The sequence below is a fragment of the Sus scrofa genome, chromosome 9 (genome assembly GCF_054392235.1).
Source record: "Sus scrofa isolate SSC_HxYL_T2T_F1_AM1 chromosome 9, Sscrofa_HxYL_maternal_Yorkshire_Landrace_v2.0, whole genome shotgun sequence".
Lineage (NCBI taxonomy): Eukaryota > Metazoa > Chordata > Mammalia > Artiodactyla > Suidae > Sus > Sus scrofa.
Window position 1 is genome coordinate 20,242,286 of NC_139391.1, and position 14,329 is coordinate 20,256,614.

The window sequence follows — 14,329 nt, forward strand, 5'->3', positions numbered from 1 at the left end:
CAATATTTAAAATATATAACAAAAATATATATAATAAAAGAAGTCATTAGGGAATTAAAATGGCACACTGACAAATTATTTAACAAAACTCAGTTCTTCAACTAAAAGGCAGATTTGCGCAATAGACTAAGAAAAACATGATTCAACTACTTATTCAGAGATACAAGTTGGTTGAAAGTAAAGGATGAAAAAGGTATATATGCAAACAGAAACCAAAGCTTGGAATGGCTATAAGATAAATAAGATTAAATAGACCTAAGACAATTTTTTTTTTTTTTTTTAAAGGGCTGCAGTGCGGCATGTGGAAATTATCTGGCTAGGGGTCAAATTAGAGCTGCAGCTTCTGGCCTACACTACAGCCACAGCAATACTGGATCCTCGACCCACTGAGTGAGGCCAGGGATCAAACCTGCATCCTCTTGGATGCTAGTTGGGTTCTTTTCCACTGAGCCATGATGGGAACTCTAAGACAAAAATTGTTATGAGAGAGAAAAACATTACATAATGAAAAAGCTCAGTCTTTCAAAAAGATTTCACAATTACAAACTTGTGTGCACCTAACAGAGCCTCAGAATACATGAAGCAGGAATTGAAAGAATTGAAAAGAGAAATAATGAGTTCAACAATAATAGTTGGAAACTTCAATACTGTACTTTATATGAATAGCAACTAGACAAAATCATCAAGGAGAAGGACTTGAAAAACACCATAAATGAAGTAAACCTAACAGTCTATACAGAGCATTCTATTCAACAGCAGAACTATATTCTTCTCAAGTGCCCACGGGACCTGTCCTTGATTGGTGATATATTAGGCCACAAAACAAGTCTTGGTATATTGAAGTTATGTAAAGAGGCTCTCCTACCACATTGATAGAAATAACAGAAGTAAATCTGGGGAATTCACAAATACTAGAAATTAAGTAAAACAATTTTAAAGACTGAAAATACCTTAAACCAGCCATGTTCAGTGAAGTGTGTGTGTGTGTATTTTTTTTGGCCTCATTCAAGGCATGTGGAAGTTCTCAGGTCAGGGATCAAACCTCTGCCACAGCAGTGACCACACTGGGTCTTTAACCCACTAAGCCACAGTGGATCTCCTGTGTGTATACTTTTAAAGCACAAAAAAATACAATTATAAGTTTGTGTTCATATACTTGAAAATGTAAGAAGAGTTTTAATACTTGCAGAGAGTGTTCTAGGTATCAGGAATGTGTATTGTCCCAGATTTTTCAGTATTTGTTTAGACATTGTGCTGTCATATAAAAATAGCACGTAAACCAGTATCTGTTCATTGTATGATTTTTTTCCTTCATCAGGCTAACTTTTCTTATTATGTCTTATGTGGATTAATAAAATTGGCCTGTACTTTTTCATGTGTAAGTTAGCTGGCACTTAGAGGCTCAGATGTATGTTTGATATATTTATGATGTGTTCTATATTTTAATTATAAATGATATAAAGGGGAAAGTAAATATTTTTCACGAATAAGCTGCAAATTTCTTGGTTTAAAATATTAAAACTAATTCTAAAAATCTTAAAAAAACATCCTTCCCTCAGTTAACATTGATAATCTTATCTAGCTAATGCTAATTTATTTTTCTCTTATTGTCCTAATTTCCATTTCTGGCTGCAGTAAATTTAATTTTATAAGTTTTAGAAAAGTAACAGCTATTTTTTTCTGGTGGGGAAAATAACAGTTTTCTTAATTGTGAATATCATAAAAACTGGATATCCTTTTATTTACATTTATCTGAGGAGAAACAAACAGGCATATATCAACACTTTTAGTGCACATAGATCAGGGGTTACAAGTTAAACTTGAAATGTGTGGCACATGTTGATTTCTTTCAGGTGAAGGAAGCCAGCACCCTTTTGGAGCCATGAATATTGTCCAAACTCCGTCTGTTGCTCAGATTGGAATTTCAGTGGAATTACTGGACAGTCTGGCTCAGCAGACTCCTGTAGGTAATGCTGCTGTATCATCAGTTGACTCATTCACTCAGGTAACGCAATGCATATTTCATTATTTTCTAAAATAATATAAAAATCACATTCTATACTTTAAAAATTAGCCTGGTGGTAGAATTCATGTAAAAATGAAGGTAAATTATATATATGACAGAAGTTATTGGCTTCCATGAGTATTTTCAATTTGCCTCCCTTCTCTATAGGTATTTTAAGATTTATAATGCTTTGATGATACTTAGGTTTTTGTAGTGACAAAATAGCTCAAAGATATTGTTTTAAATGGGCTTAAATGTTAATTTTTCCCCTTTTCCTCCCACGCTTGTATGATAGGCTGTGGCTGTACAGTTGCGAATCTCATAAGCAAGTTCCTTGTCCTCACGTTGCTTAAAGTGACACAATCCATAAAGGTTGACTTCTAACCTGTATGGCAAATGCCTGAAGGGGAAAATGAACTAGACAGAGTTATAACTAGTACAAAGGTCTTGAGGTAGAAATCTGTAATGTTGAAGAATAAAATGAAATTTTGTGTCTGCAGTAGAGTGAGCAAGGCTTTAGAGCTGGGAGATGAGGTTGGAGATTGTGGAGGAGGTGGTTGTGGAATAAATCATATGGGACCTCATTGGCTTTTGTCAGGACTTTGGCTTATATTCTTTTTGGAAGAGAAAACATAAGAGCTGAGCAGGAGAGTAATATGATCTAACTAACACTTTTAAGGGATCACTTTTGCATCTTTGCAAAGAAACTGTAGTGAGGCAAAGATGGAAAGAGAAAGATCAGTTAGGAGGCTCCTATGAAAATCTAGGTGAGAGATTATAATGACTTGAACCAGGGAGTATGGAGAAGTAGAAATAGAGGTGACGAAAAGTAGTTGATTTCTGGAGATAATTTGAAGATGGGACCAGTAGTATTTCATGGTATGTATTATATGCGAGTTCTGAGATACAGACATCAACTATGGCTCCAAGGATGTTGATTGCAAGGATCTAGAAGACAGGAATATTGTGAAAAGAACAGTTATAGGCTGGGAGTGGAATCAGGAATATGGTGATATGAATTTTGGTTGTATTTTGTTTGGATGTCTGTTAGATACCAGCTGGAAGTGACAAGTTTTAGAGTGCAAGGGAGGTCTAGGATAGAGATAAAAATTTGCGAGTCCTGAGTGTAAAGATGGTATTTAATTTGTGGCGGGAATATGATTGTTGAGAAGAAACTAAATAGAAACACTGGCCAGTGATGGAGCTTGGGGCCATTTCAAAGTGGAGACACTTAAGAGATGAGGAGGAATAAAAGGAAAGAAGCAGCTTGAGGTAGGAGCAGACCCCAAAAATGGTATTTTGGAAGCCAAAAGAGAATTGTTACAATTTTTTTTTTTTAGCTTTTTAGGGCTACACCCACAGCACATGGAAGTTCCCAGGCTAGGGGTCGAATCAGAGCTACAGCTGCCGGCCTGCGTCATAGACAAAGCAACGCAGGATCCCAGCCACGTCTGTGACCTCTGCCACAGCTCACGGCAATGCTGGGTCCTTAACCCACTGAGCAAGGCCAGGGATTAAACCTTGTCCTCAATGATCCTAGTCAGATTCGTTTCCACTGCGCCACAATGGGAACTCCAGGACTGGTTTTTAAGAAAGAAGAAGTGGAGTTCCCATCGTAGCACAGCAGTTGCTGTGGCTGTGGTGTAGGCCGGTGGCTGTAGCTCCGATCGGACCCCTAGCCTGGGAACCTCCTTATGCCGCAGGTGCGGCCCTAAAAAGACAAAAGAAAAAAAAAGAAAAAGTGATCAATAGTATGCATTGCTGATGGGTCAAGTAAGATGAAGGCTAAGAATTAACTGCTGGATTCAGCAAGGTGGAAATCATTAAAGACTGACACAAGTTCATAGAGTGGAAGGGAGTTTGGAGTGGGGTGGAGTGAATTGGAGAGGAGGAAATAGAAACCGAATTTAGATAACTCTTGATGAGTGTTGTTAAAAAGGACAGCAGATTAATGGTCTGGTTGCTTGAGGGGACAAGGAATCTTTTTTCTTTCTGTTTTTTTGTTTTGCCCCTGCCTGCAGCATGCAGAAATTCCCTGGGCCAGGGATTGAACCCAAGCCACTGTAGTGAAAATGATGGATCCTTAACCTGCTGTGCCACAAGGGAACTCCTTTCTTTCTGTTTTTTTTTTTTTTTTTTTTTTTTTTTTTTTTTTTTTAGGTGAATGGCAAAAATTTTATTTTTTTTTTTTTTTTTTTTTTTTTTTTTTTTTTTATTAAATTTTATTTTCCCACTGTACAGCAAGGGGGTCAGGTTATCCTTACATGTATACATTACAATTACAGTTTTTCTCCCACCCTTTCTTCTGTTGCAACATGAGTATCTAGACATAGTTCTCAATGCTATTCAGCGGGATCTCCTTGTAAATCTATTCTACGTTGTGACTGATAAGCCCAAGCTCCCGATCCCTCCCACTCCCTCCCCCTCCCATCAGGCAACCACAAGTCTCTTCTCCAAGTCCATGATTGATTTTCTTTTCTGAGGAGATGTTCATTTGTGCTGGATATTAGATTCCAGTTATAAGTGATGTCATATGGTATTTGTCTTTGTCTTTCTGGCTCATTTCACTCAGTATGAGATTCTCTAGTTCCATCCATGTTCTTTCTGTTTTTAAATGAGAGATATTATATCATGTTTGACAGTAATGAATCATTAATGAGAGAATAACTGATGCTGCAGGAGAGTGGGAAGTGGTGTCCTTGAGTAGGAAATAAGAGGGTATTTGGAGGTATTAGGATAATGGACCCTGTTTATAGTAATGGATATATGGACATATACAGATGCAGAAAGTTGGTAAATGTGCTAATAAGAACTTGTGCCAATTCTCTCTTGATTGCTTTTCTTTGCTCAGTGATACAGGAAGCAAGGTCATCAGCAAAGATTGAGGGGAGCTGAAGTGTGGGTAATCTAAACTAAAAGAATTATTAAATAGGTCCTCTAGGAGAGGAGGAGGGCGAGTGGACTAGGGAAACCTGAATTTGCTGGGCAGAACATTTTTGAGGATTGTAGCCATGAATTTAAGCACAGACTTGTCTTGAGAATGGGCTGAATTTGAATGAAGAATGATAGAGTCGGAGTTCCCGTTGTGGCTCAGTGGGTTACGAACCTGATTAGTATCATTGAGGATGATGATTCGATCCCTGGCCCCACTCAGTGGGTTAAATATCTGGCATTGCTCTGAGTTGTGGTGTAGGTCGCAGATACAGCTTGGATCTCACCTTGCAGTGACTATGGTATAGGCTGGAAGCGTAGCTCCGTTTTGACCCCCAGCCTGGGAACTTCCATACATCACAAGTACGGCCCTAAAAAAATAAATAAATAAATAAAGGGCCCCCCCCCCCCCCAAGTAAAGAATGACAGAGTCAAGGAGTTGCTGCTGTGGCACAATGGGATTGGTGGTGTCTTGGGAGCACTGGTACGTGGGTTTGATCCCTGGCCCAGCACAGTGGCTTAAGGATCCAGTGTTGCTGCAGCTGCAGCTTGGATCTGATCCCTGGCCTGGGAACTTGCATGTTCTGCAGGGTGGCCAAAAATGGAAAAAAAAAAGAAGAATGACAGAGTCTAGGTTTTAAAGTGTTTGTCAGTAAATAAAAAAAAAATAAACTCTGCTGAAAAAAGCAAGTTGTAAAGCGATACTTACAGTACCCCATGTAGATTGTATTTGAAAAATGTCTGGAAGGTACATGCCAAAGGGATGTTTTCCCAGGAGAGGAGCAAGAAGTCTTTTTACTCTATAATTGTAAATTATTTGAGCTTTTTTTTAAATGAAGCACATGTATTTTTTATTAATATTTTATTGTGAAATATTTTAACATACAGAAAGTGCATTCCACAAAGATTTATGTGTGTACTTGCTGTGTGCCAGGCATTTTTTTAAGCACAAAGAGATAAAAATAGATTGACAAAAATAAAATAATACCTCTCCTTAAAGATCTTTCTTTATAGTGGGGTATATTTGAAGATTTCCATGTGTCTTCCATCCAGTTACATTTTGCTGTATTTGCTACTAGTTAAGAAATTATATAACGTGTTAGAGATATAGCCCACTGCTTCTCTTCCTTTTCCTCTCCAGGTAGCTAGTCGTCTAAGTTTATGTATCTTTCTTATTTGTATTTTAGTACTTTAAAAAATTCATATTTATCCACAAAATATGTATAGTACTATCTGTATGTGAGTTTAAACACGTTTCTAATTTACGCTCTTAGTGTTTTTCTTCATTTTAGTTTTTATCAGCAGTGCATGGTTTGGAAAGTTAAATAGTTTAACATGCAAAAATCCTCTGCTCCCTGATATGCACATATCTCTTTTCTCCCCACCTTTCCAATATGGATTTTCATTAAGTTAATATGCAAAGTTTTCAGTATTATGATCTGGTATTTTTTGAAACTGAGCCATGTGTAGTGCTGTGATTATATTTCCTGTCCTGTATAACTTTTCATTTTCCCTGATTAATAAATTCCTCATTTTTTTGCTTTGCATAGGTTTCTATGTTTCCGTTCTAATAATTGATGCCCAAACTCTGCCATGTGTAAATTCCTGTTCAGTATATTTAAATATAGCAGTTGGAAATTTGCCTTGAAGTAGTTATGCTGCAAGCCACATGGGAAGTCCATTTTGCATACAGACATAATGTATTTTTATGTAGACAAGTTTTATCAGTTGTTTTCTTTATGATTTGTGGGGGTTTTGTATTTGAGAAATTCTTCCTACCCTGATATGTCAAGATGGTGTGTTCTCTTTTTCTTAAAGCTTTTAACGTTTTACTTTTTGAATTGTGTTTATGTGTGGTATGGGAAGGGATATACGTTCATTTTTCTCTCCCTATGGAAAACTAGTTGTTTTAGCACCATTAGTTGAAACTTCGTCTGTCCGTCTGACTGTCTGTCTGTCCATCTATCTATCCATCTTGAATAAGAGCATCTTTGTTATATATCATGTGTTACATATACTTAGGTTTGTTTCTGGGCTTTCTCTCTTTTTATTATAATTAGTTTATTTGCCTGTCCTTTTTGGCAGTGAAAGTCTTAATACCTGGTAAGCCAAGTTCCCCCTCCTAGTCAGTGAAAAATAGGCTTAGGTATTTTTCATGATAATTTTAGTATCAGTTTGTCAAGTGCTATGAAAAATTCCTCATTTGGAATTTAGTTGGAAATTGGAATTTAGCTGAAAGTAATACTGGGTGTATAGGTTTTAATGTGCCATTACCACTTTAAGTCTTCCCATCTGTGAACATATATCTTTACAGCCAACATGAGATTATAAAGGTCCTTTCATTTGTTTTTTTTCTCTTGTCATTCAAGACAGCCTTAAAATATTTTCCACAAAAGTCTTATATCAGCTTCTCTTTTAGCATTTTTCCCTAGGTATCTTACAGACTTTGTTTCTATCATGAATTGGATCTTAAAGTTACATACAAAAATTTATGTTGCTTGTGTGGATTGCTTTTGTTTTTTTTTTTTTTTCCTGGTACTTATTTTTTGGTGATCTTACTAAACTCTGATTGGTTCAAGTACCATAACAGTAGAGTCTCTTGGGTTAAATTATCTTGATATTATTAAATAAACAAAAACCCTAATAAGATATTTCTTCTCATGTAGAAAAGAGACAGCAAGAACTTTCATGGCTAGTTTTTTGTTTCTAAGAAAGTGATGTTGGGAAGATTATTTTTGAGTGAGTAAAAGGTAGTGTTATTGTTAGTAGTTCATTAACTTTTGGGTTGAGTGCTTAAACCTATTTGATTTTCAAGAATTATAAATCAGTTTATTCTGTCTTCTACCAAGGAGACTTGGATGCTGGTGGATTTGCCTTTTGAGGGTCATTGAGAACACACAGGCCAGGAAATAAAAGAAATGGAATAGTGTTACTTTTTTTCTTCTTTATAATTGATAGGAAGTAACCAGTTGCTCCTTTTTTATAGTTAAGTTTTTATCTTTCTTTCTTTTTTTTTTTTTTTTTTTGTCTTTTTGCCTTTTCTAGGGCCACTTCCCGCAGCATATGGAAATTCCCAGGCTAGGGAGGGGTCTAATTGGAGCTATAGATGCCAGCGTACACTACAGCCACAGCAACGTGGGATCTGAGAGCCATGTCTGTGACCTACACCACAGCTCCCAGCAATGCTGGATCCCTAGTCCACTGAACAAGGCCAGGGATCAAACCCACAACCTCATAGTTACTAGTCGGATTCATTAACCACTGCACCATGACAGGAACTCCAAGTTTTCATTTTTCTGATAACAAAAAGACTTCTTAGAGATGGTTACTGTTTGATTTGGGGAAACAGGTTGATTTGATGAGGGTGGTATTGAGGAGAGGGGCATCTCCAGAGCTGGAGGTAAAAGAAGATATTTTGAAGGAAAAACATTTTTTCTTTTTTTTCCCCCCCAAAATGAATATGTTAGAAACTTAAAAATATTTGATATTCAAATAGAAGTTCTTTGATATATAAAGAAAGTACTAGGCACTGCTGTATGGAACAGGGAACTATATCGAGTCACTTGTGATGGAACATGATAATGTATGACTAGGTCACTTTACTGTACAGTAGAAATTGACAGAACACTGTAAATCAACTATAATGGAAAAAATAAAAATTGTATGTATTTAAAAAAAGTAGGAGGCAGATTGTTTTGATTTTGTGCCATAATGTTATTTTATAACTTGTCTTAATGTTCACCATTAGAACTGTCTTAGAGCTCACAGTCCTTAAACCAAGTTAATGTGACAGCATTTTTAATTAAAAGTATTAGGATCTAAATGGGGTATTTAGTGTAATCTATTAATCTATTCATTATTAACTTTTAGTTCACACAAAAGATGTTGGACAACTTCTACAATTTTGCTTCATCATTTGCTGTCTCTCAGGCCCAGATGACACCAAGTCCATCTGAAATGTTCATCCCAGCAAATGTGGTTCTGAAATGGTATGGAGCATTTTGTAGTTTTCATATTAAGGCTTTTGGTAACCATATGTATTTTGCTTGTTGAATGTATTTCTTCTTTGATATTTAAACATATTCTTTTATTGTGGACATCAGCATACAATAACATTTGCATTCCTTTAAAAAGTATGTACTTTAGAGTTAAGATTAGGAATCATTTTTACCCTAAATAGTATTCACTATATAGTAAGCATTTTGGGTTTATAAAGACAGGAAAATAAAATTGCCCATGTTTTATGGACCATAATTAAGGACTATAAATTGTTTATATTTTGAATTATGAGTGCCATATATGAGGCTTGAAATATCATTGAAAAGATTTTTTTCAGAAGTTTAGAAAGTCTTGATCTGAAGTAAACATGTATAGGAGTTCCCATCATGGCTTAGTGGAATCTGACTAGCATCCATGAGGACGCAGGTTCAACCCTGGCCTTGCTCGGTGGGTTAAGGATCTGGGGTTGCCATGAGCTGTGGTGTAGGTTGCAGATGAGGCTTAGATCCCGTATTGCTGTGGCTGTGGTGTAGGCCAGTGGCTGCAGGTCCAATTCAAAACCTAGCCTGGGAACCTCCATGTGCTGCGGGTGCAGCCCTAATAAGACAGAAAAACCCCACAGTAAACATGTAAAAAAGGGTGGTTTATATTGTACCCTATACATGAATGATTAATCTGCTTCCCTAGTTTTTCTGTGTTTCTGTTGTATAGATATTTCTTTCCACTTTGAATATCCCAGTGGTGGGGAGATGCATAAGGAGAGTTTGTTGAGAAGTGATAGCATGGATTGTCCTGGAATATATTAGGTTTTAGATTTATTATAATGTAGCTATGTAACCTTGAGCAAATTACTCTCATCTGTGAAATGAGGTAGGGGAAGTTAGATTTCATTTTTTTCTTAGGTCCCTTCTAGCTCTTAGATTTGCTGAAGATAAATAAAATTTATTATGATTTATGCTTTATGATGCAGCCAGTTTTGCTATCTTTTTATAAATTAATAATTAAACTTCCAGGTTAACTTTTAGCTTTCTAGGTTTTTAATCTTAGCTTTTTAGAAATGATATCTGAAGTTAATTTGCTTTTTGATAAGTCATTTGTCAGGTCATGAAATATGCTAATTAAATTTCTTATAAATATATCTTTTGTAGGTATGAAAACTTTCAAAGACGACTAGCACAGAACCCTCTCTTTTGGAAAACATAATTTGAATAAAATAATTTTTAATGGATTCTGAAATTTGTCATGTTTTGAAGATAATGACTGTTTAAAAGCATGAAGTCAAAAGGATCATGAAGCTAAGTTTAAAAACTGCTTTAGTAACTATGAAGCTTAATTGAAATCTTTATAAAAAATTAAAAACATTGAAAAATGAAAATATGTTCATCATTAATGACTTTTTTCCCTTAAGCTTAAAATACTCAGAGACAAAACATTTTGTTTTGGCTATGATTCGTTTTTTACTTAAAAATAAAGCATATTTACAGTAGTGTGCCAGATGCATTGGATTTATAATCTGTCTTTTATATTTACAATGGTTTGCTAGAATAGTAAAAATCAACCATATCAAAACATGGGGGACTTTTGGAAAAACGTATCAAGTATACATTTTTACAAATGGAGAAGTTATTTTCAGTTAGTATTTCTTAAAATTACAAGTTTTTTCAGTTAACAGGCTGGTTGTCACTTTTTATATCTGCAAATTCTGCATTTTTGTTTAATAAAATTACCATAATGAATACAGATGAGATTTTATTTAATATTGGTAATGTTGTTAGACATTTGTTTATAGAATATAGGATTCATTACTTTTATGTATGAAGATAAAGCCTTTGTTTCTCTCTTTTTTTTTTTTTTTTTTTTGGTCTTTTTTGTAGGGCCGCACCCGCGGCATATGGAGGTTCCCAGGCTAGGGGTCAAATCAGAGCTGTAGCTGCCAGCCTGCGCCTTAGCCACAGCAATGCGGGATCTGAGCCGCGTCTGCAACCTACACAACTCACAGCAATTATGGATCCTTAACCCACTGAGCAAGGCCAGGGATTGAACCCGCAACCTCATGGTTCCTAGTCAGATTCATTAACCACTGAGCCACGACGGGAACTCCTGTTTCTCATTCTTGTTGTGAGCCACACGGGAAGTCCCTGTTTCTCATTCTTAAGCGAATCTTTTCCCTTTGACTTATCCTGGTGATGCCCATTGACCAAAAACCACCAGGATCCCACCTATCCAGTGATCTTACAGAGTTACAACGGGAAGTATTAACTAAGTATATTCTGTCCCTTGGTTTGCTAAGAGGCTATAAAGACTATAGATTATCCATGACATTCCCAGGTAGTGTATTTAAACTGGTTTGTTGGACTTCCACAGCAGAAGATTAGGCAAAATTTGGATCACTTTTCTAATGGTATTATTCTTGCTTTTGGAGTAGTAGTTCTACACGGTATACATAAAGAGAGTCAGTTAATCACTTCTGAGAGCTCTCCTGAATAGCTAATACCTGTTTCATTTTGGAAGTCTCATTATCTTCCTAAAGGAAACATGCTACACTGGAGAGAAAAGGGCTTTACATATCAGCCTCTTAATTATTCCATAAACCCAAGATAGGTTTGGATGTAGGAGGTGAACCAAAGCCTGGTGTTGATGTCATAATTCCTGATGAGTTACAGATAATATCAAGCATATAAATGTATTTTATCACAGCGAGAGTGAGCCAATAATTGTTTCCTTGAGGTGGGCACTTTCTGTGGAGTTTGGTTCCTGCACAGAAGTCTGGGAAATCTTGGAGAAAACGACCAGTGCAGTGAGAATCGCTCCAGCATTTGTTCCCTCCCCTGGTGAGACTGGTTCTGGTGACAGTGCTATATGATTATAGCCGAAGTATTTTGTTGACTTGGAATAAAGTTCCTTGTTTTTACAGTAATGAAGATTGAGGCTTTTGGTATAAGGAAAATTCAAATATCCGAGAACTTTGGGAGGAAAGTGGTCTGAGGATTTTAAAGGAACAATTGTTAAATCTTTTACAGTGGAATTTAACAGACTCAGAGTCAAGTTCCGCTGTAGAAGATTTAATACCTATGCCTTTAAACTCCTGAGGTGTCCAATTTCCTCCCAAAGGTCCCTTCCGCCATGTGAGGGTACGTGGAAACCTCTGTGACCTGGAAGTGGGCCCACAGCTGACTACGTTGGCACCTTGATCTTGGACCTCCAGCCTCCAGAACTGTAAGGGACAAATTTCTGTTGATTATATGCTATCCAGTTTATGGTATTTTGTTGTAGCAGCCTAATAGGACAAAGACACATTGAAACATTAACAAATTTTACTTACACATAGTTTAACCTAGGAAGGCTGAACTATTGATTTGCTAAGTTTCTTTTTTTCCTTTTAAGTTTGATTTTTAGAAAGAGTTTTTAGAATAGTTTTGAATTAACTAAAATTTGGAGAATGCTAAACTTCATTTTTCCTATTACCATCTTTTTCCATAAAGTGAAGGGAACCCAGAGAATTTAGGCAAAAAAGACCTCTTAACAGTTTTATTATGCCTCAATTTGAGAAACATAAAATCATAAAGAGTTGTTAGAAGAGACAAGATATGAACATGAGTCAAAAAGTATCCAAAGGCAAGAAATAGTCTCAGCCATTAGCTATATTCAGTATACTAGAAGAAATAGTAACACCATTTACCATCTGTGCCCAGTGAGTCCATTTTAAATGCTTCTGAGTCATTTTTTGAATCATCTGAATTAAAAAATAAAAGGATAGTAAGGGACTTTATTTGAATTTTAAATAATGAAAAAATAATAAACTCAAATATGTTTCATATTTTCATAGTTTTGATGATATTTGTACCTGATAAGGGCTTTTGTCTTCTAAATCTAACTAACTGTGCATGAGTTGCCATGTATGAACCTAAAACATAACCATCTTGTAAATGCTGATTCTAGATTTCAGAAACGTATTTAATAGGTACTACCTTACTGCTTTCTGAGTTCTTGTACCTGTATTGTCAAAATGCAGTCCATGAAGAATTAATTGAAAATTGACAGCTGGTAATTTTGTAGAAGAGAGAATGGCTGTCTTCTTAGCTCTATAGCTGTGAGACATTTTCATGTTTAGATTTTAGATTTACGAGTTTATTAGAATGTCAAATATCCTTTTTGTGTCTTCTTTTTCCATTATTTTTGTATACACATCTGCTTTCAGCATTTTCCTGCCTAAAAACCATATTGTCAGGTTTATTCAAAGTGTACAATTCATTGTTATTTAGTATACTCACAGGATTGTGCAACCATCAGATCTAATTTTAGACCATTTTCACCCCCCCCAAAAGAAACACCATATCCATTAGTAGTTAATCCCTAGCCTCCATAACCCTACCAGCTTAGAAATTAGATTCTAAGCAACTATGAATCTAATTTCTATCTCTTTGGGTTTGCCTTTTCTGGGTATACTGTATAAATAGAATCATATGGTATGTGCTCTTCAGTGACTCACTTCCTTTACTTAACATATTTTTCAAGATTCATCCATGTTATAGCATGTGTCAGAGCTTCATTTTTTATTGCTGATAGTATTATGACAGTGTATGATTGTACCACATTTTATCCATATATTCATTGATAAGCATTTGGGTTATTTCTACTATTATGAAAAATGCTTTTATGAGCATTCATGTAAAAATTCTTATGGTTATATGCTGTAATCTGATGAGTATATACCTAAGAGTGGAATTATTGGATTATATGGTAACTGTTGAATTTCCTAAACTGTTTCCTAAAGCTTTTACTTTCCCATGAACAATGTATAAGAGTTTCAGTATCTTCTTATCAACTTTATTGTTTCTTTTGATTGTAGCCATTCTAGTGAGTGTGAAGTGGTTATCTCCTGGTTTTGATTTGCAGTTTTCTAATGACTAATGATGTTGTGTATCTTTCTGTGCTTTTGCCTCTTTTCCTGTACTTATTGGCCATTTGATTATGTTCTTTGGAAAAATGTCTGTTCAGATCCTTCACCCATTAGTTTGGTTATTTGTCTTTTTATTGTTGAGTTATAACTGCTCATTATATATATTTTGGATACAAGTGCCTTATCATATACATGATTTGCAGATATTGCTCCCATTTTGTAAATTGTCTTCATTTTCATTTTCTTCTTCTTCTCCTTCTTCTTTTCTTTTCTTTTTTTTTGTCACACCTATGGCATGCAGAAGTTCCTGGGCCAGGGATTGAACCCATGCCATAGTTGTGACCAGAGCCACAGCAGTGACAGTGCTGAATCCTTAAACTGCTGAGCCACCAAGGAACTCTATGTCTTCATTTCTTTTAGAGTAAAAATTGCAGCACAAAGATTCAAATTTTGGTGTAATCTAATTTATCTTTTTTGTTATTTACAATTTTTGT

The 14,329-nt window shown here is 35.7% G+C and overlaps 2 protein-coding genes across 15 annotated transcripts in view; both read left to right on the forward strand.

The window, feature by feature from the left end:
- Positions 1-10,421, forward strand: part of HIKESHI (heat shock protein nuclear import factor hikeshi) — a 41,872-nt gene extending 31,451 nt beyond the window's left edge. The window contains exons 3-5 of one of the 2 annotated variants that reach the window (XM_013979233.3): positions 1,854-2,005; positions 8,807-8,925; positions 10,084-10,421. In XM_013979233.3, the coding sequence (XP_013834687.1) occupies positions 1,854-2,005; positions 8,807-8,925; positions 10,084-10,138 (326 nt within the window). In that variant the 3' untranslated portion in view covers positions 10,139-10,421. The remainder of the gene's footprint in view (positions 1-1,853; positions 2,006-8,806; positions 8,926-10,083) is intronic. The other variant, XM_084975608.1, reaches the window with a different exon arrangement.
- Positions 10,377-14,329, forward strand: part of CCDC81 (coiled-coil domain containing 81) — a 74,643-nt gene continuing 70,690 nt past the window's right edge. For 4 of the 13 annotated variants that reach the window (XR_014814839.1, XR_014814841.1, XR_014814843.1 and 1 more), the window contains exon 1: positions 10,706-12,151. The gene's annotated coding sequence lies outside the window, so the exon portion shown is untranslated. Of the gene's footprint in view, positions 12,152-14,329 lie in introns of all 13 variants that reach the window. The other 9 variants (XM_084975580.1, XM_021062609.2, XM_084975585.1 and 6 more) reach the window with 6 other exon arrangements.